At 31.7% G+C, this 22,820-nt stretch overlaps 3 protein-coding genes across 3 annotated transcripts; 2 read left to right on the top strand and 1 right to left on the bottom strand.

The window, feature by feature from the left end:
* The first annotated feature begins 760 nt into the window (after positions 1–760).
* On the top strand, positions 761–4,058 carry LOC106401846 (probable serine/threonine-protein kinase drkA). The gene is given in 15 exon segments (NM_001315801.1): positions 761–963; positions 1,124–1,238; positions 1,335–1,414; positions 1,495–1,605; positions 1,691–1,745; positions 1,914–2,024; positions 2,158–2,208; positions 2,379–2,551; positions 2,640–2,747; positions 2,972–3,045; positions 3,122–3,297; positions 3,422–3,517; positions 3,599–3,679; positions 3,774–3,827; positions 3,906–4,058. Coding segments are annotated over 15 exon segments (1,641 nt in total).
* A 1,952-nt stretch (positions 4,059–6,010) lies between these two features.
* Positions 6,011–9,294, top strand: BNAC09G09480D. The gene is made up of 6 exons (XM_013839272.3): positions 6,011–7,159; positions 7,246–7,374; positions 7,455–7,631; positions 7,716–7,859; positions 7,938–8,056; positions 8,145–9,294. Exons 1-6 carry the CDS (start codon positions 6,695–6,697, stop codon positions 8,797–8,799), a joined length of 1,689 nt encoding a protein of 562 aa, XP_013694726.1. The 5' UTR covers positions 6,011–6,694; the 3' UTR covers positions 8,800–9,294.
* Positions 9,295–9,473: 179 nt separating this feature from the next.
* BNAC09G09470D lies at positions 9,474–13,348 on the bottom strand. Its single transcript, XM_048769850.1, has one exon. The coding sequence runs from the start codon at positions 10,936–10,938 to the stop codon at positions 10,072–10,074; it is 867 nt and encodes a 288-aa protein (XP_048625807.1). The 5' UTR covers positions 10,939–13,348; the 3' UTR covers positions 9,474–10,071.
* Between the last annotated feature and the right edge of the window lie 9,472 nt (positions 13,349–22,820).

Genomic DNA, 22,820 nt, shown 5'->3' with positions numbered 1-22,820 from the left:
TTCTATTACATTTGATGATTAACTATTTGTAATATATGCAATCATGATGAATAACTTCACAGATAAAATTTTCAAGTGTAGATTTCCCTGTAATATTGAGATTGATGGACGGTTTAACATGTATGATCTTAATGGACATATCACAACGAACGACTCTACTTGTAGCATTCTGGATCTAGAACTTTTGGTAAGGTTTCATGATTTTCATTTTATAATCTGCAACTGCAAGTAATTGATTCTTCTGAAAACCGAATCCCCGACCAAATGTAGAAATCGTTAAACATTGATTACTATGCATTTCACAAATCATTGAAGCGATTAGGCCAATCTTCTTTTTTCTTCTTCTTTATTTTACAAATACAGAAAAACCACAAATGTAGATACTCAACTGTGACTTTGCATTCTATTTTTGAATAGAAAACAGGTCACTTGAGTTATATAATAACCATAAAGCTACCAATATCAAGTTGTATTTTTCGACTAATAACGTCATCTCAAATTTTATTATACGTTGGTTGTGTATAAAAATGAGAAAAAAAGAGCACCACTATCCAGTATCCAATCCACTTATAAGTGGGCGTCTTGTGACCCACAAAAAATACGTGGTCCCCACTTAATGACGTGGCTATTCTCTACATACAACACACCGTAACGTCTCTCTTCTCTCTCTCTCTGTTTCGGCGTTTACACGAGAATCTCCGAAGATTGTTTCTGCTTCCTCTCTCAGCCAGCTATCGTCTTTTAGATTTTCCGATCTTCCATGACGAATACAGATGAATCGGAGAGCTGCGGCAGCAGAGCCGTCGTGGCTTCGCCGTCCAAGGAGAACCCTAGACAATACCGGATGAAACTCGATGTCTACGGCGAAATCTTACAGCGGCTCCAGGAATCTAACTATGAGGAAGCCGCTCTACCTGATTTCGAGGATCAGCTTTGGCAACATTTCAATCGTCTTCCTGCTCGGTACTCTTCTTCTCATTCGATTCCACTGTTTCATTAGGGTTTTGTTATCTCTAGGATTGATCAATTGGATTAAATTTTCGTTCTAGGGTCATCGACAAAATCTCAATTGAATCAAGTCTTTTGGTTTGTTTTAGTAATGTTTATCTTTGAGTGGTTCCAGATATGCACTCGATGTTAAAGTTGAGAGAGCAGAAGATGTTCTCACACATCAGAGACTACTGAAACTGGCGGAAGATCCTGCAACGAGGCCTGTGTTTGATGTTCATAGTGTACAGGTGATCAAATTGAGTTCTCAGTGATAATGAAAAGCTTCTTAAGAATTCTTTTGTGTGTTTTAATTGGTTTCTCTGGCCCCTCTTTGTTTGTTGCAGGTTGCTCCCAGAAACTCTGCTGACTCTGACCCTGCGTTGGAGGAAGATGCTCAAAGCTCTAGCCACACAAGTGGACAGGGGTTAGGGATCTTCTATCAAACTCAGATCCATCTTCATCCATTTTTAGCTTCCTAACAGCACCTTTTCTTCTTGTTTATAGGGTTCTTGCACCTCCAACTTTTGGCTCTTCTCCAAATTTTGAGGCGATTACTCTTGGAAATAAAATTGTTGAAGATGTTGATAGTGCTGTTAATGCAACTCTGACTACTCGGTGCGATTTCTTGTTAAATTTTATTTCTCTGAATCCTGTGTTGTTCATTATGTTTTTTTTTGTATTTTTGCTGCCTATTATGCAGACCGATGCATGAGATCACCTTCTCAACCATCGACAAGCCTAAACTCCTTAGTCAGGTTGGTGGTGCTTTGTTTAACATCACTAAAATTTTACCACAACATCTTGTTGCTTAAGCTCATAAACTTTGCCACAATTTTGATGCTTCGTTACAGACTGTCATGTAGATGATGGTTACTTCTTCCATTCTTTTGACAATTTGAGTCAGAAATGGTTTTCTGTTTCAGCTTACTTCCCTGCTTAGTGAGCTTGGATTGAATATTCAAGAGGCTCATGCTTTCTCCACTGTCGATGGTTTTTCTTTGGATGTCTTTGTTGTCGATGGTTGGTCTCAGGAGGTATGATTTTAGCTTTTTGAAATGCTACTTGTTACGTATTGAATGCCTTTAGAGAGATCTCAAGTACTTAAAAACTATTATGTCTTGTTATCACTGAACTTGTTGATAGACTTGAGCAACTTTGGAATTATAGGAAACAGACGGTTTAAAAGATGCATTAAGCAAGGAGATTCTGAAGCTTAAGGTATTTTACATATCCTAATTTTTGTGACAATTTCTTATGTTTATGAGATAAAAGATGCAACGCTATGCATCATTAGAAAATGGCATACCTTAGTGTGACGCTGTACCTATATCTTGATGCTATGTTTTGCTTCAAACGTCTGAGAACTGCCTTTTGCTGGCTTTCAACAGGATCAACCTGGTTCTAAACAGAAATCTATTACTTTCTTTGAGCATGACAAATCTAGCAACGAGCTGATACCCGCCTGCATTGAAATACCCACGGATGGAACTGACGAGTGGGAGATTGACGTGAAACAGCTCAAAATTGAAAAGAAAGTGGCATCTGGTTCATATGGGGATCTGTGAGTTTGTTGTTCTGTAAGCTGGTTTTACAAAGCTGTAAGTTTTTGTTTAGAAGTTACAGTAATATGTATTTTTATCACTATGCAGGCATAAAGGCACTTACTGCAGTCAGGAAGTGGCTATCAAATTCCTCAAGCCTGAGCGTGTGAACACGGAGATGCTTAGAGAATTTTCTCAAGAAGTTTATATTATGAGGTCGGTTCAAATAATTCTAATAATACTGTTGAATGCGTAGTAGCTTAAGCTGATATTCTACTGCGGAATCCAGTTCGTAGTTCTGTACATAAACATGAGTCAGTGACTCCTTTCGTTACGTTTATATTCAGGAGCAGGCTTGAATTTTGACAGTTTTTGTAACCAACATTTATGATTCAGTGTTCTCAGTGTCAATTTGTGACCCATATATGTACTGTCTGTAGGAAAGTCCGCCATAAAAACGTTGTCCAGTTTTTGGGTGCATGCACACGATCTCCCACCCTCTGTATTGTGACTGGTAAGATTTTAATAGATTTTGAGTTGTAATTCACAAAGACATGTCACTGAGTTGACGGGTTTCATCTTTGTGACAGAGTTTATGGCTCGGGGGAGCATTTATGATTTTCTTCACAAACAGAAATGCGCTTTCAAACTTCAAACGTTGCTTAAAGTTGCACTTGACGTTGCAAAAGGGATGTGCTATCTGCATCAAAACAATATCATCCACAGGGATCTTAAGACTGCAAATCTTCTTATGGATGAACATGGAGTAAGATTTTCGAATCTTAGTGTAGTCAACAATCGTGTCGTTACATTTTCTCTCTGCGAACTTGTTTTGTTTCTACTAGAAGCAAGATCCTCTGGGGTTCTAAACTTGGGATAATATTGAGCAGCTTGTCAAGGTTGCTGATTTTGGAGTTGCCAGAGTACAGATTGAGTCAGGGGTCATGACAGCCGAAACAGGAACTTATCGATGGATGGCTCCAGAGGTATGTTGATCCGAGTATATGAAACTTATCACATCAGTCTATGGCTCTCTCTTCTGTTTATCTTTCGCTTCTGAAATCCAGGTCATTGAACACAAGCCTTACAGTCACAAAGCTGACGTGTTCAGTTATGCGATAGTGCTATGGGAACTTTTGACTGGTGATGTAAGTATATGCTTACAAATCTTTCTCTAAGTCTGTCTTTCACGCTAGTTAAAGATACATTGATGTTGTATGGTGTATTTGTAAATGGAAACAGATACCATATGCTTTCTTGACTCCACTACAGGCGGCTGTTGGCGTTGTTCAGAAGGTATTATGACGTTGCGTACGAGTTTTATTTTTCTCTTCCTCCGGAGGCTTAATTGAAACCCTTTTTGTTTGTTATCAGGGGCTTAGACCAAAAATTCCAAAGAAAACACACCCAAGAGTGAAGGGACTTCTAGAGAGATGCTGGCAGCAAGAGCCGAAGGAAAGGCCAGACTTTGAGGAAATCATAGAAATGCTTCAACAGATAATGACTGAAGTAAACGTCGTACCATGATGATCCCCTTAGAAGGCGAGATTTCTCTGAGAAGGATGTGGTGGTGAAAACAAGCAGGTTGGAGATGAAGACCCAGGCAAGCCCTCAAAAAAGCCACGTTACTAGTTCTGATCAGTAATATAACTCACTCATTCACTCTCTTACATTTTGATCGTACAGTTTTCTCTATTTTTTCTTTTAGTTGATTGGTGTGGCTTAAATGGGGAGGACCTTGTTTTGACCGTATAGTCCAGTGTTTTCTCCTTTTAGTTGCTCTTTGATGATTCCTTTCTACGTAGAACCTTCCCAGCACTTTTTTTTTTATCTTTTATAAGAAAAAAAATAGAAAGTTTGCATATTCATCTGACAAAAACATTTTCTTTTTAAGTATTTTTATGAGCAGACATTGTTGTGGATGTTACATACACTACCACTCATGTCTGCCGCTTACACATCCGACTTAAGCTTGACCAAGACCACGCTCGTTCATGATGAGGATAGAAACACCATGAAATGAATCGGTTTTATTCTAATGGAAAAATTGAGGCCCTTGGGTACGGTTTGGAAATTTTCTGATCCCGAGACTCCAGTTGAAACCGGTCTGAAGTTTCGCATCTTCTTCCACGGGTGATGCTTCAGGGACATTTACTAGCTGGAGAAGAACGGTTTTGGACTGAGCTTGATGGAGTTGCTAAAGTATGGCATGAGATAAACGTCCTTCTCAAAAACAAAATTACTTGAGCATAGCTCAGAAACTAGTATCTAAAACACTAAGAGCACAATTATCGGGAGTTACAAGACGGTTTTTAAAGTGATGGGCCCCATATTTTGAGTAAAAATCGGTAACAAAGAAGATGAAATAAGGACCGCTTTTCTCTTGATCCTTGTACTGTCTGCGGGCCCCACTAACACGTGGCGGCCCGCAATTGATTTCTTTTTTAATTTTTATTTAAAAAAAAAAATAATAATAATGAGAAACTCAAAAACCAGTTATACGGATAATCATGGTCTAAGAATGGTGTATTCAACTAAGAGTTTCAAGTGATTTGTATTAAAATGACAAATCCACGGTTATTCAAACACGGATTTTAAAAAACACTTTAAAATCCAGTGTTATTGAACTTGTCATTTCATAAAACACTCTGAAATCCACTGTTATTGAACAAAAATTAAGTTGAAGATTTTAGAGTACTTTAATTGTTTCTAGAGTGTTTGAGGGGAGTTCCTTAGTTATAAAAATAAAAATCCAAATCTCACTGTTTTATATGAGATTCTAGAGTATTTTAACAAAAATCACACCAAATTCTCTAATTCTCCTGCAATCATCTACAAACTCATTAAAAATCAAACTACTTTGAATGTCAGATTCAATACACCCCCTAAGACTCAACCAACTTGGATTTGAGGAATGAAGTAGATAGTTCTGCAAACCAACATCAAGACTCGTTTCAACATGAATAAAATTTCTCAAAAGCTTGCTAACGAAGATTAGGACCCTTTGTTTCCGGTTCTATTCATGAAGGTAACTTTATCAATGTTAGAATATCTTTTCGTTTTTTTATTTGATTAATTTTGTATCTCTTTTAATTCTCAAACTATGTAATAACCCGCCCCTTGCGCGGAATGAGATTATTAATTTCCTTATTTTCTAAAATAAGAAAATATTAGATTTGTTTAATCTGGATATTCGATTTTAGATTGTTTTACGGTTTTTAATCTCCTAAAACATAACAGCCATTCTAAATCCATATTTATTTTGGTTTGGTCGGTTAAAATGCTTGAAGTTTTTGGTTTTTTCGGTGATAACCAAATTTTTATATTATTTGTTTGGTTTCATGTTATATTTATTTTAGACAATTTTGATGTCAGACCAGTGGTTTCATATTATAAATTTTAAACACATGCAAAATCAAATCGAATCAAGATATTAGTTGAAGAGAAAAAAAAATTACTAAGATAAATCATTTAATTGCAATTTGGTGGATGGTGAAAGGAATCATTAAAAAAACATTTCAACTTCAAAGAGAAATAGAATCCTTACCTGCGGTGAAGATTTAGTTATATATGTGTATGCAAAAGAATATAAAGGTAACTGATAAATATATAAATATTCTGTTAATTAACATTAAAGATATTTTTTGTTTAAAATAACACATGAAAGATAAAATTCTTAAATAAAATTAAGTAAAAATAAAATAAGCTTGGACATTAGTGATTTTTTTTGCAAATTGTCTTTCTATGTAAAACCTTCGTATAACCCGTGGAATCTTGCACGTGAGTTTTATATTGATAAACTCTGTAAGTAGTACATAGTGTGAATACATTTATGTAAAGTTTGGCTGAGAAACTCTATACACGTGCCACGTCAGCATACTTATTCTCAAATCATTATCACTGTAAAGCTACCACGCGGCGAAAATAGTGTGAACACATTAATTTCAAATGTTTATCTTTTAATATATAAGGGATTTAAATTATTTAGTTGGGATATGAATATATTTGAAGAAGATCTTCACCATTAATATGTACTTATCACTAAGGGATAAGAGCATATATCCTACGACTTTATCTAAATCAATAAAATCAAATTGGGACTTGGATATCAAGTTTTCTCCTTGGCCTAGGTCAAAAAGCTAGAAACTTGAAAAAAAGGTAATATGGATCCGATGGAATCTGAATTGCACAATGGCTTTGCGACCTCTGACGATAACTCCGCCTACGACGACCATGGATGGAAGGAAGTGGTGGAGTACAATGGCTTTCAGACATCTGACGCTAACCATCACGAGTACAATGAATGGAAGGAAGTCGTGTACACTAAGCGCAACCAGAAGCAAAACCCGGAGGATAAGGAGGCGAACGGTGACGTTTCCGACAATATTGTTCCTGACGGAAGCAAGAAAGCTGAGGATCAAAGACAAGCGGCCAAGTTGGTTGTTGCTGATGTGGAGGAAGAACAGAATGGTTCCCGTGCCGCTAGGGATGAGAACGTGAAGGCTGGGGAAATTAAAAAGCCGAAACCTAGGAGGAAGAAGAAGAAGAATACAAAAGTGTCGCTGTCCGAAGCTGCGGCAAAGATCGATCCTTCACATCTTTCGGAGTTCCTTGTAAAACAAGCATTGGTAAGTGCATGCGTTCAAAACAGGATGAACCCACAAAATCAAAACTTGATGTTTTGTTTTTTATTTTGGCTTTATCTGTTACTTAGGAACCTGGTACGAGTCAGCTAGTGGAATTTCTCGAGTACTTCGAGACAGCATTTTCCCAAGTATCAGCTGTTCAGTTTCCATGGATGGAGATGTTCAATAACAATTGTCCTTTGTCCACAGTGATCGATGTAAGCTATTTCTCTTGCTTTTTTTTTATTTTCTTTTGTGTGATTTTTAATTATCTTTTTTTTTATATATAACCAAACAGGTTCCATTATCTTATATTCCTGAACCTGTCTACAACGCATCAGCCGATTGGATAGACCAGCTTCCAGACATTAAAGTCTCTAACTTTGTGAAGTGGGCCTCTAAGAACATTCGCACTGATTTGGCAGAAGAAGAAGAAGTCATCATAGACTGTGAGAAGGATGAGTTCCATGAAAAGGTAAAAAAAAAACCTTTTATTGAACTGAAAGTCTCACCTATGTCTCTGTGATTGCTTCAGTTATGTTAATGTTTTTATGATCAGGTGGCGTTATACGTTGCATTAGCAATGGTGTTACGTAGGAAACCTCATTCTTTGACTGGTTTATTGCCTGCTATGTGGACGGATATTTCGGCTAAGTATCGAAAACTAGACGAAGTTCCATTTACAGTTTGGATGATGGCTCAGGTTCATGTCATATACTTTATTTTTTAGGAACAATAATTTTCTAAATTTGTGTGTGTTTTAACTTTAAAACGTGGATAGGCCTCCCAAGGTGATTTATATGTAGGCTTGCATTCATGGGCGCATATCTTGTTACCACTAGTGGCTGATAAGAAGTGCAACTCTCAGTCCAGGGATTACATTCTGCAACTGGTTGAGAAGTAAGTTCGGATTGTTTTCTTGTTATTCTCTGCTATTTATTTATTATGTAACAATCATCTGATTTTGTTTATGCCTTTTTCATACCAGCAGTTTGTCGAATCCAGAGGCTAGTACCATACTTGTGAATGGGACTCTTAGTGAGGGAAAGCGACTGATTCCACCTCATGTATTTGAGGGCTTGCTTCGACTTACATTCCCTGCTTCATCCGCAAGAGTAAAGGATACAGAGAGGTTTGAGTCAATCTATCCCTTGTTGAAAGAAGTGACTCTTGCCGGTGCGCCAGGAAGCGAGACAATGAAACAGATATTCACTTCTACTCTGAAGTTAGCCGGAGAAGGAAATGCTATTTTAGCCAATGAAGCTACATCAATCGCTATCTGGTTGGTGGCCGAAGACCCTGATTGCTTCAACCTCTGGGACAGTATCTATAATGAGGAGAATCTTGAAGCTAGTGTTGCTCTTCTTAAGAAGCTTGTAGACGAATGGAAGGATCATTCCCTCAAATTATCATCATCACCAGGTGATATCCTCACTCTCAAACGAACTATCAAGAGCTTGAGGAAAAAGAATGAAAAAGCCATCACTGAAGGAAGAGCCAATGCTTCTCTTTACATAGAAGCTGACAAGTCATGCAAAGTGATCTCGGGTAGACTCTCCCGTGGATGTGGCTGCCTCATATGTACAGCCATTACTGCTGTGCTTCTAGCTGCTGCTGCGATAACAACTGGTTCGTTTTTATGATCAGAAAAGTTGAGATTTGAGAGACTAAAAATAGCTCGCAAGTTTGTACATATTTGTTCTTTTCAGACCTTTTTAATAAGAATTCTTTCTAGACTTGTTTAATTTATGTCCAGATAAATTATTTCTTCTTTTCTTTTATAGTGAGTGACATGAAATTTATTTTCTCTATTATATGCTTTGAGTTTGGAAATCAAAGTTTTGTCAGGAAGGAAGGTAACAATAAGTATTTCCAACTCTTATCTATAAAATGCGTATCTACAAATCTGTTCTTTCAATGGCTTATATTTATGAAATTATTTGTCTTACTTTTGCATCCGAAGAAGTACAGAAACATAGAGGGAAGAAGATAAAGGACAAACAAAAGAGCTTTCTCTGCAACAAACTTAGAACAAGAGCAGAACCGTAAAGAATCTGAAAACAAGTGGTATGTTTAATTCTTCTCTTATGTTACTTTTTAAATATCTTTATTTTGTTTTTGTAGCTTTGAAGAAATCATATATCATTTGCTAACAAATAATAATGTGATGCCACTATACCGAGTAAAAAAAAAACAACAACTATGATGATGCAACTTGGGGTATTTAGAAATTTGTATGTTATGGTTTGATTATTTCACAAATCTGTTTTTATAACAGATCATATTTTACTATCTTACAATTCTCTTTTTTTTTTTTGTAAATTATAAATTCTTAAGCAAAAAGTTAATGTAAATTCAATTTTGATTAAAAGCAAGAAATAGAGAACACTATAATTTTATTTTCTTATAGAATTTAAATGCAAGCAGAAATTGATCGTGCAGCACGGAGTGAAATACTAGTATATATTAATAATTATATCTGCTCACTCTTGTACTGCTAAATGTATACTTCTTCCGCTCAATCCATTTAATCTACTAGATTAGTATTGCTGGATAAGTATTTGATCAGTTAGATCCGCCATGCCTATGTATTTTTTCCATTCCGAGCATCAATTCTTTACGGACATCACCTGGCGAAAAGGTTTGGAAAAAGTGAGTATTTGGGAATATAATTGTTCACTAGACAGTCTCGGTGATTTTTTCATGTTATATCCAGTGGTTCAAATTGGTAATTCATCACCAAGTGATACCAAAACGTGTGATCGAAAGATTGCTATATATTTGATAAAATGTTTCTATAAATATAATTAACTAAACTAGCGTTTACAAAATCTTATGTGTATAGTATATAACCCTCCGGCAATTCCTCTAAAATCAGATGCCCACAAAGATTACAATATTACATACATATACATCTATTGAGAAATGATGTTGAGAAGCGAGGTCCGTGTTCTAATCAGTCTTCGAAACAAACCTTCTAGACTTTTCTCAAACCTCCCAGTCCACACCTCAAGGTCCTCAAGCTTCCTATGAAGTTCCTCTTGAGAGCAAGAATCTCCAGATATAGCTGAATCTACATCCTCCAACTCGTTTTTGACTATCTTATCGTAACCATGAAACTTCTTCTTCATGAGGACCAAAGCGAACTTGCTCCTTATGTCGTTTCCGTTTTCTCGACCCGACAAGAACTCCAAGAACGACTTCAAGGCCGAAACCGTCATCGAGACAACACATCTCATAGCGTGATTCACGGCAAAGAAATGAACATCACGGTCTTGATCCAGATCATTATCTCTCATTACTAACCCTACATTAATGTTCTTCAAGGATCCAAGAAGCTTCCTCGCTTCTTTCTTCATGTTCTTCCTAAACACGACATAGTCCGAGAAATCGACATCTCGCCTTCTCCGAGCGCAAATTTGAAGACCAAGAACGTGTTCATGAGTTTCAACCATGAGATCTCTTGAGGCGTTGCATATATCCATTAGCTTCAACGACCCATCAAGCATTTCCTCCATAAACTCCCCCTTCATCTTCTTCCTCTCAGCATTAAACGACAACACATTTCGTGTGGAACCCATCTTCAGACACTCCTCCGTACACTCGTACAGATCCTCTAACCCCACTAAACCGGAGTTAACCGATTCAGATGACGTTACTGTCTTCGTCTTCATAGTGATAAGAAATTTGTCTAGTGATTCCTCAATCGCTGCAGTGCTGGGATGAGATCTTGAAGGTAAACTTATCGATCTTACATGATTCTTGATGATCTTCATTGCCATATTTGTTTTTTTTTCTTGTTGTTGAGCTTTGTTTCTCTATGCTAATCTTATTCAACGAGCTCTATTTATATCCTCGGGATTTGTAACGTATGTTACGTCTACCAACAAAACTTCAACAACAATATAAATTTATATTATTTTAATTTTGTGAGTTTGAGTTGTCATGTTTTTTTTGTATAAATTCGTTTGTCAAATTATGCGTAATAGTTTGGCCACAAAGCCGATGACTCATCGCCTGTTGTGCTTCCACTTTTGCCACATAATTAATGTTCTAGCCGATTTTGGAAATTAAAATAATATCAACGGTCTATAGATTGTCTGGGTAGGTGAAGAAATCCAGATCTTCCTCAACCATATTATACCCCGTCCCATCCTCTCTAGGTTGTCTGTTACGTTCTTCTATAGTTTAACATAAAATTGAAATATAATAGTATAAAGTTTTTTTAATATGATTGGCTTTAGTAGCTCGCGTTATGACATGTGGAAGAGAAACGATTTTTTTGTTGTTGATTACTTGATTGTATCCACATTTGGTTGATTTCTTGATTTTCCGAAGAAAAAAAAAAACACTGCAACGTGTAGTAATTTGATTTTTTTTTAGGTAATGGGTCTGGCACATGCTCAGCAGTAAAAGATCATTGCTGATATGTGTAATTTAGAAAAATCGTTTAAAGTATCAGAAAAACTCATGGTGCTATTAGCAGTTAATGGTTACATAATGAAATACTAATGCAGAATGATTTTTAAATGTAAATATAGGGAAGAAAACTATAAATAACATTTAAACTGAATAATGTCAAAACTTTTGGTTTTATCCTTTGTCTAATATTTGTGTAGTTCACAAAAGGGGAGCTGCACTTGCACCTAGTGTCTTTTGAATAATTAATGTTATTTACGAATATTGTAAATTTATGCTGCCATACATACTTTTTTTCGTTCTTACATTCTTTTGGTTTGGAATTAACCAAAATCCTAAAACTCAGAATTATTTTGTCCCCAAACATTCTTGTTTATATAATTAGTACGGCTCAAAACTTATAATAGTATGTAAAAACTCATTTAATACTATTCTCATCAAGTAACTTCAATTTAGAATCATAAATCATAATTAATAATTTAATATGATTTAGAATCATAAATTGACACGATTTTCATTTTAGTTATTTTTAGAGTTTCACATATTCAAATTTTTCCTAGTTTCTTCATGTTGTCTTATCAGAAATTTTGTTTTGTTTACATAACTCTCTTTGTTTAACTGGTAGGAATCTATTTTTTCATTGTTTCAAAACGATCCTAAGATTTTTTTTTGGTAAACATATTAAATCGATCATAAGTTTTTACATTATCACGTTAATTGAGTCTTGTTGTTTAAAGGCCGCACTATTATTGTTTTAATTTTTTTGTAGATCTTATATAAAGTCACCAATTGTTGCAGGTGTCCGTCGACCAAAAAAACTGCATGCCTCCAATGAAATTTCAATCATGCTACGTACATATTGTATAAGGTATAGATCTCCCAAAATATTAGTTTGTAAATTCTAAGGGTTTCTTGTGGCGCCATGTCAGGTGTGTTCCCTAAAGTGATTCCAAAACGAAAGTTTCTTTAACCAACTGAACAATTTGGAATATACTAACAAAAGTTTATTTACAAAATCAATACTCCCTCGATTCAAAAAATAAATATTCTGAAAAAACTCGTTTCAAAAAAGCTAACATTTTTCACCTTTTATATAACTTTTATTAATTAATAATAATAAATCATAAACTTAAAAAATATATTTATATTTGTTTAATTATTTTTTAAAATATTATGGGAGATAAGTAATCAAACAAAATGCACATTTATGATATATAAACAGAACAAATGTACATTTATGATCAAAAATTAATATGTTTTATTAATATGTGTAAAATATCAAACATACATTTTTGAAACAGGTTAAGTAGTTTTAAACTGTTTTATTTATTGATATTTTATTATTATCCATAGTATTTTTATGCTAAATTGTAAATATCGTTGAAAGTTAAATGAAAGATTTGTCTTTAGCAAGTAAAAGACTTTAATACTGTTTCTTTGGTAAAACTTTAGATAAAATCAAGAAAGTCAGTAGTGGATGGATTGGAGGAGATGGACACTACTCAGTCTTGAAACAAAAAACTTTACTTTCATTTTTCCTTAACTCGATCATATATACATAAAGTGATTATTTTTATCACCGTGAGGATCTCAACAACTTTATATATAGGTCCAAAACTCATCTCACAAAACCTTGCATCCCGATACGAGTTATTCCAATTAAGACACGGTTCGGTGGCCAAGGTAATCAAACTCAGGTGGTGAAAGTTTCATTTAAACCACCGCGACTTGGTTATAATGTGATTATTTGGACTCTGTGAACTGATCTCATCTTTTTTTTTTTTGAAAACTAAACTGATCTCATCTGTATTTACTTTTTTTGATGTGCATTTGCGTGTAGTTAATATGTTACTTACCAGGCTAAAAACATGCTTAAAAAAACTATTTTTGTAGTTGTACATTGGTATGTGCATTTAACAAAAGCTACATAAAATTAAAAGTTCTGAGAAATCCTGCCAGCAGTCGAAAATATACATGGACCAAAAATTACATAAGCCATGGAAATTAAACAATTCAATAATTACTTAATCACATAGTTATTTTTTTAAAGGACACTAGATCTCGAGCCGCGCAACCGCGCGAATTTTTGTTTTCATTTATTTTAATATAAATATTTTGTTTTCAATTCTAAATTGGTATATATTATAATATATATGTGCCGATCAATTTTTAAAACATAATAAGTTTACGGTATATTTTTTCATTGAATAGATTGTTTCAAACTTCCACATGTATTTGTATCATCTTCTATATATATATTTTCGGATTATTATTTCATTATTAAAATCGTAACTATATATATAAAGATTAGTAAAATATTATTTTATTGTCATATTCAAAGATATTGTAACATTTCACAAATTTAGAAAGTTTTTAAAAAATTAAACTTCTCGCTTCATAGATTTATATTATCGAGTAAATAATTAAACATTTAGTTTTTGTTTAACTTTTAAAATAAACTATATAGTTTAAAATTTGTTTTCATTGGTTTAAGGTAGTAAAGATTAATCATTGTTAGATAATATGATTTTTGTTATTTAAAAAAAAATCTTTATAATTTTAAAAGTTTACATCGACAAATATTTAAATATTTAACATATGGATGTATAGTATTACAATATTAAATTATATTTATTTAATTTATACTATTTACAAATCCAGTGGATCATCTATTGTTTAAATCCAATTATTGATAGCCCAATAAAAATTTCTAGTATGCCCAAAATTTAAATGATAAGATTAGAGATTAAATGTAACATGACTTTCTAGGAATATGTCAATTAGGTCTATTTTTTAAAAAAAATCACACATGAATCAAGGTTGTGACTTCTGTTTTAATATATAAGATGCATAAATATGAATTAAACATAGTCATACGCTCACTATGTTTCACAAAGAGTGTCACTTAAACATTTTTCACAAATATTAAAAACTGATTGAAATGCATTTATATGCTTTCATTAATGTCATCTATTTAACCATAGTATTTTAGATAAATAAATTTATTTATAAAATCAATGCATTTTATAATTAATATTGAATTAAAAGTAAATCTAAATTACATTAAAATTATAAAATGATATTTTTATAACAAGAAAAAAAATGCTAAAGTATCATTTAATGTGAAACAGAAGAGACTATGATGGATCGGTGTCTTTTAGCATTTAGGAGGTCCAACCAAAGACACAGATGTTTTAGCGTTAATGAAAAAGAAAATAATCTCCATCTTTGTTTTTTTTCTCCTACCATTTTCTTCACTGATTAGAATAATACGTAGGTGGGAAGAGTGGACGTTGGAGGTGGCAAACCAGAAAAGAAAAATATAATTATTTTAATATAATTAAATTATTTAGTTAAATAAGAAAATCTGAATCAGTTAAAAAGACACAAACGATACCTAGGTATTTAATGAGTTTTTTTCATAAAATATATATATTTAATGAGTTATCTAAAATGAGAAACATGTAACCGGATAACCGAGTTTAGGGTTTCGATTTAAGGAGTGAAGCTTAAGATTTTAATAGATAAATAAATACTTAAATTTTAAAATAAAAAATTTAAATTAATTTTAAAAAGAGTTTTTAAATTTTTTAAAAAGAATTGATAAAAAGAAAAAAATTGAAAAAAATTTATTAAAAATTCGAATTCAAAAACGTATAATTTGAAAACTATAAAATTATTATAAATATTTATTTAAATAATTATTTATATTTATATATCTATAAAGTAAGGTTAGAATATATATTTAACCGCAATTCAACTACCAATCAAGCAAATTACAAATTACAAACATTATATAAAATAAAATAAAAAATTAAGAAAGTTTATATTGAAAAATGAAACACCATCTAATTTGAAACAAAGTATTTTCTAAGCATCCAATGTTAAAAACTGGGAGCGTGGTAATAAGTGAAGAAACCAGTTTTTATATATGTTGATATTTTCATACATCCGATTTCAAATTTTAATTAGTCTCTTCAAATAATAAATGTTTTAATTCATTTTTGATCAAAATCACATGTTATAAACAAGTTTTGCTTTTGACTTTGAAATAATATTAAATTTTATAAATTTACAGTTTTAAATTTATCGTATTTGATATATCTCATTTATATTGTTACTCTTTAATTCACATTTTCAAATTGAAATTTTCACTATATGGTTTACAAAGGCTTATTGGATCAAAGAGTTAAGAGGTTTTTATTCCCTTTTTTCTTCTCAAATCCTACCTTGTTGTATTTAGCATTTGAAATGATCTCAATTCCAAAGTTAATGGACTAATAATTGTATAAAATCTTCAAAAATGAAGTTGATTGAATAGATGAATCTCATCAATAAACATATCAAATATGATTTGGTACGATTTGAAAGAAATTATCTCTAAAAATCAGTGAATAGATATACCACCTATTTATGATATTTAAATTTTCAAAAATAAATTTGTATTTCTTTTACCTCAATTTTAAATAAATTGAACGAGGAAAATGAAATTATTATTTAGAAATAAACTTATTCAATTTCTAATATATTTGTATATATTTTAGGATGGCAAACCACCCAAACAATTGTTTAAGACATATAATTTGAAAACTTATATTTTCACTTAATTTTTCATATTGAATTATTTTTTATAATAATAATAATAGTACATTAAACAAATTAACACTGTTTATAGAATTTTATTAGTAAATATATTGAATAAATGATTGTTAGATAATCATAAATTTTAAATGTAAAATTTTGAAATGATAAACGATTTAAGTAAAATGATTACAGTCAAATGTTTATGATAATATTGATGAACTTTACTATAAATTAGTTACTTTAAATTATCTTCACCAATCATTTATGAAGTTAAATTAGTTTATAAGTGTTTACAATGATCCTCGTATATATTAATTGAGAAATCACTTTATTGATTTATGCTGATGTGTCGTTCATAGAAGAACATTCCAATTAATTGTTATAATTTGATTGGTTGATGGTTTTTTACTTTTCATTTATTTAACTAAAGTTTTTAAAAGGAAACTATTCATAGAATTACCTAATCTAATCTATGTTTCCAAACATACAATTAAACATCTTAATTATAGATGAATTAACATAATTTGTTTATAGAAATAATTAAATATCTAGATTACATTATATAAATTGATAAGATAAATATAAATACATATGATACTATAGAAACAATTATAAAAACGGTTTTTATTATGTTTATATTAGTAGTGAATAAAATAAATCATAGATTTTAGAAAATCAATTAATCTAAACTTAATAATATTAATTAAATTCACTCATTCACTATATATATATATATTCTAAAATGTTTCAACTGAATGTAAACAGTCAAATATATAATTTTAAAAACTTCTCATCATTTTCCAATGACAATGTGATATCATAGATAAGTTATCACTTTTAGAAATTATTAAAATATTTTTATATTTTAAAACATAAAAATTATATTGTAAGTCATTTAAAATTATATTAATCAAGAAATGTTATTTAATTCATCTATTAATATAAATAGATGAATTAACATTATTATATGGTAAGTCATTCAAAATTATATTATTTGGTAATTCATTTAATTTATTATATGGTAAGTCATTTAATTATATTAATCAAAGTATTTTTCAAGGATTTTTCTAGAGTTAATACTCTCTTAATATAATTCATATAGTTTGGATAATAATAAAATTAGCATGCTTATTTTTAATAAATCATGTTTGTTGTGTTCTTGGTATTTTTATATACGTATGTATTTAATTTTTATTTGTTTGTCGAGGTACATGTACTTTTTTGTGTTACTATAAATGTGAACTAATTAGTTTTATGTGTTTTAAAATGTTAAGATAAATTTAGTAAGGAAGTTCAATAAAAATGACCATCTCTACAATTGTTAAAGTCAAAAATGAAAAATATAAAGAAAAAATTATTTAAAAATTAATGAGATGTATTTTTACGCTATAATAAACTTTTAAAATATACGATAATAAAATTTTAACAAAATTTATACAAATAAAAATATAGGTATGTTTTAATTTAATTTAAAATAAATTAAACAATAATTTTAAAAGATATGTAAACTATGATAAGTTTTAGTTAAAAACATTTGCACTACAAGAAAACATCATGTATCCCGACTAATATTTTTGACAATCATGGTTCTCGCAAAATTTCCGACGAGTAAGCGAGGCCATAGCGATAACACTCTTGTTTTGTCGGAATCTTTTAGGCAGTTACCGACAAACAAATGTTCTCGTAAACTTCTAAGAAAGTGGCGTCGAAATATTCCGAGAAACAGACTTTCTCGGAAACCTCTAGAAAATGTTGTCGGGAGGTTCTTGGTACATACCAACAGATGAGACGTCTCAGTATTTGATCGGAAATTTTCACGGAATATTATCGGTAATAAATAGATAGCACGTGTCGCCATTAGTTATTGTGTCGAGGAGTTTCCGAGGAGAACCACCGTTGAAAACTACCGAGAAGAACCGCTGTCGAAAGTTTCCGAGGACTGTGTCATCGCAGATTTCTCTGATTCTAATTTACTTTGCCGCCTTGTGATTTGAAATCCATTGAATTTCCCGCTTAAAATTCAATATTTTAGTTTCTGAGCACAAACCGTGATAGCTCCGCCGTCCGAACCTCGTTCTATATATATGTCTCGTGATATTTCTCCCATCAAAAATTGCATCTCCTGGGTTCCTTCCTCTGTCTTTTTTTTTTGTTTGCTTAAGCTTTGGCGACATGGGTTCCTCTGTCGCTATTACTCTATCAGCTTTCAGGTATTATCAAGCTCTCCTTACTCTGTCTCTTACGATACCACAATACTCTTGACTCTGTTTCTTTTAATTTCTTTGTACATTGATGATTGCTACAAAAGCAGAGCACAAACTATTCAAGAACTGTCTCAAAACAGAGCATGGACGATTCAAGATCTGTCTCAAAAACAGAGCATGAACGATTAAGATCTGTCTTAAAAACAGAGCATGAAAGATTTAAGAATTGTCACAGAGAAAACAACAGAACCCAAATCAGGGTAAAGACATAAGAACTCAGCAGAACCCGAATCTAAAATGGCAAATGATATGAAGAATTTTTTTTAAAAGTTTTGATAGCTTTGTCGGAAATTATTCAGAGATCTCCAATTATTTTCAGATATCCATTCCGTCTATTTACTGAGAAATGCTCAGAAATTTGAAGGAAATAGCCGATGACTTTGCGATCCTTAGTTTCATAGGAACTTCGATCTCGGAAATTAGCAATAAGTTTTCGACAAACCTTACCGACAACATACCGAGAACATTTATATGTCAGTAACCTTCCGAGAATTTAGTGACAACCTTGATTTTCCGAGACCCAAACTCCGACTATTTGTAGTTTCTCGGAAATTCACCGGACATCGTCAATTCCGACGAGACTACGACAATAGTTGCCGTCGGGAGTCGGGTGTTTTTCTTGTAGTGTTGGTTGAATGAGTTAGTGTTTGATAAAATGCTATGATGATCAGAGATACTTTAAGGAAGAATTTTTTTGTTTAACCCACTTGAGTTTTATGTTAAACAATAAATTAAAAAAAAAATTGAGTGAGAAAGTGTGATTTGGAACAAATTATAAGAAAAATTGCTTAAACTATCATTTTCCTAATACATGTTTTTATGTTTACTTTAACCAAATTTATCATTAGTTTTAAAGAGATAAATCATACTATATATTAATTAAGAAGCAACTTAATTGAATTTTAATTATGTGTCTTTAATATGTTAAGTTGTAAAAAATAGTTATAATTTGATTGGTTGTTAACATTTATTATTTATTATTTTAATCAGATCTAAAAATAAAAAGTAACTCTAGAACTAATTAATACAAATTACCAAATAACACAAATGATATTACAAATAATGATTTATGGTAACTAATTGTAGAATTAGAGAAAGAATATATATGTTTTATCAATTTCGTTATTTTTATCAATTAGTTATATATACTTAAATAAAATACTTTAGCATTTTTTATAGAAATAATTTTAATGTTTTTAAACCAACCATTAGTAAGGAATTATTATAACTTTTATGTTTTTAATGTCCACACAAAACCGTTTACAAAAGATCTTTCATTATAAAAGTCTCCGATCATTGTATTGGTCATATTGGAGTTACACAAAAAAACACACTCTCTTTTTTCTTTCTCTTGGGAGCTAGAGTATTTTCGGTTTTTCATGTATTAAACTAAAATATAAAATAATTTTACAACTAATTATCTGAATTAATTATAATATTATTTTCTGTAAGAGAAATATTTTTAATGACTAAGGTTTATGTTTTTAAACTATTTTAAATCTCACATATCTTCTATAAATATATACTGAAATTTTTTGATTATCCAAATATTTGAAATTAAAAATTAAAATTTTAAATTTTCAATTATTATTCAAAAATTATAACAGTATAAAGATAATATATATTTCTTTATATAATATAACTACCCGCAAAATTGGGGGCAGACACCTAATAGCTTATACTATAAATGTGTATGATTAAAAAAACATAAAAGTACAAGCAATCATCTCGTAAAATATTGTGTCAGAGATCACCGGTTTAGTTGACCGGTTCAGTTGACCGTTGAGATGAAATTAAAATTACATATTGTGGTTTCAGACTTGAAGAGGTTACGAACTTCCGGTTCTCGAGGGGTTATGAATTTTGGCTATGAACCTCCTCTAGTCTTCAACAAAAGGCATAAAAGTATGTTATCAAAAAATTTCTTTAAGGCACCTAAAATGTTGGACCAGCACTGCCCATTCATCCCTGAACTTTTATGCCTAGGAAAGTTTCGAGCTAGAATAAACACAGAGGAAAATTTAGGTATCAGTAATTTGATATAAGAAGACATAAAACATAGATAGAACACATACAATAGTTTAGTCACATAAGCTACAATGCTACTCAACAAAGACACTGTTTGCTGAATGAGCTCATCATTGATGCTGCGACACTCATATTGCATCCTAATAGACCATTTTGAAGCTAATGATGCAAGATCATTGTGCGTGTGTTTCCAAAAAATTGGATGCCTTAAGCGAATGTTTATATTTTAAATTTGAGGCACGGCTCTGTGTTAACAAATTATTAGTAACAAATCTAGCAACATCTAGTTCTCTGATTATTCTTAGTGTATTGTCTCCATTGTTGTCTCTTCTTCATCGCTGGCATAGTAAGATCTAATATGTAGAACAAAACATGACAGCTGTATAAACTTATACTAAGAGATATATGATGATCTAGTCAAATAAAATTAGCTAACCTATTGTAGATTCAGAAACCTATTCGTTTACAATGAAAGGGTAGGGGAGTCTTGTATAGTTGTATTCGTGGACCTCGTGCTACGTATATTTTTCCTCATTTTTCTATTTTCTCGTAGCGTTATATTGTTTAATGGGGGAGACCAAAAAATGTTCAGCAATATAAAAATATAATTAATGCAACATGACAGAGAGAAGCAAAGACTAAACAAAGAGTTTATTCACCAAATTATAGAAAATGTATATATATAATAGACTAATTCATATTAGTAGGTTCCGTGTCTGTTGAGTTGTGTATTATGAACTCTTCGTTTCATATCTTATACTTTTTTTTTTTTCTTATACTCTTTTTTTATTTCTACTAAAGAAGTAACGTGAACTAAATTGCCATTTGCTTGGCCAAACGAGATGAGATTATGTTTTGGGATCCATTTGAAAAACCTTTGATCGGATAATTCATCAGTACTGTCCTCCTATAGAATTAGTTGGACTTTGGCCCAAATACCCCCTCAATTAATAGAAAAACATGCGAGCTTCGCATTAACACGAATTTATCTTTTGAAGTTATTTTTAAAATTCTGATGATATAGTTTTAGCTAATTTACTTTTAGTTATTGAGATATTAAATAAAATTTGTGATATTTATATGAACTATATTTTTATTAATTTATTTCACAAAACTATAAAACTTATATATTTCTTGTCACATTATATTCATTATACAATTAAAGTTAATTAATTATAGTACTTATAATTATTTTCATGTTTTAATTATAGATAAATTCTAATATATTAAAAAAATAATTATAAAATAAAAAATTTGAACGAATAATATAAATATATTATTTTTACAGTAAACATTTTAATACTTCCTATCAAGTAATATTTGTTTTTCTTCAATTTATTTACATTTTTACATTTATGTACTCAGTTTTTTCTATTTTTATTTTATTTCATTTATCTTACGTAGAAGTAACAATTATATAAATTTCTGTCAAAAAATACCTTGAATATATATATATATATATATATATATATATATATATATATATATATTGGGGAAAGCGGACACGAGGCGCAGCGTAATGTAACAATCGTGTTTCCCCTTACCTTGTGAGAATCTGAGAGAAAAATACTTCGACGATAGCAGGATATAATATAAGCAATAACTAAATGAGACAAGCACTTTTTACGTGGAAAACCTCCTCGATGTGAGAAAGAAAAACTACGGGACCGTAGTCCACTCAACAATCCACTATATAAATGTACGTGAGTACAACCACGTCCTCCCTGTTCAACAACCTGAACAGAACAGAGACTCAAGCTACAAAGAGCTATCTCCAACACAAGAACAACAACAACAAGAAAGCAACACAAAGCTTCAAAACCAGCAGAAACCAAACGACCTCAGCTCACAAGGATTCTGGCAACCAGAGACTAATCCCATCGTATAAATCCAAGATAAACCAGTCAACAACACCTCTGCCAAATTTCAGCTCAATCAGAGAAGATCTCACCGTCGGATTTACCAAACACTCAAGACAGCATTGCTGAAGAACTGTGACGACCAGCTTCACTAAAACCCAGACAACAGAAGATCCAACCGTTGAAATCTAAATCCCTTCGGTGAACCTTTAACTCACTGACTGAAGAAGCTTCCCACAAAATATCAGCCCGAGCAGGATCCGTTTGACCCTCCAAATCTGCCTTGAAAAATCCAGACGAAATTCTGCCTCTTTCCCTCTTTTCTCTCTTTTGTCTTTTTGATTTTTGTAAGTCTCTACATAAAAAATTAGGTCAAGAGACTATATATATGTGTCTCACTAAACCTAAGAACCTCCAAGGCCCAATACTAATCTCATGGACAAATACCAATGGCCCAACTTCCAAGTTTGGTTATCACCAACCAAACCCAATGGGTTTCCTCCACCTAGA

This window comes from Brassica napus, chromosome C9 (assembly GCF_020379485.1).
Source record: "Brassica napus cultivar Da-Ae chromosome C9, Da-Ae, whole genome shotgun sequence".
Lineage (NCBI taxonomy): Eukaryota > Viridiplantae > Streptophyta > Magnoliopsida > Brassicales > Brassicaceae > Brassica > Brassica napus.
The sequence above is the reverse complement of the archived record's forward strand: the minus strand, read 5'-3'. Positions and strand labels throughout refer to the sequence as shown.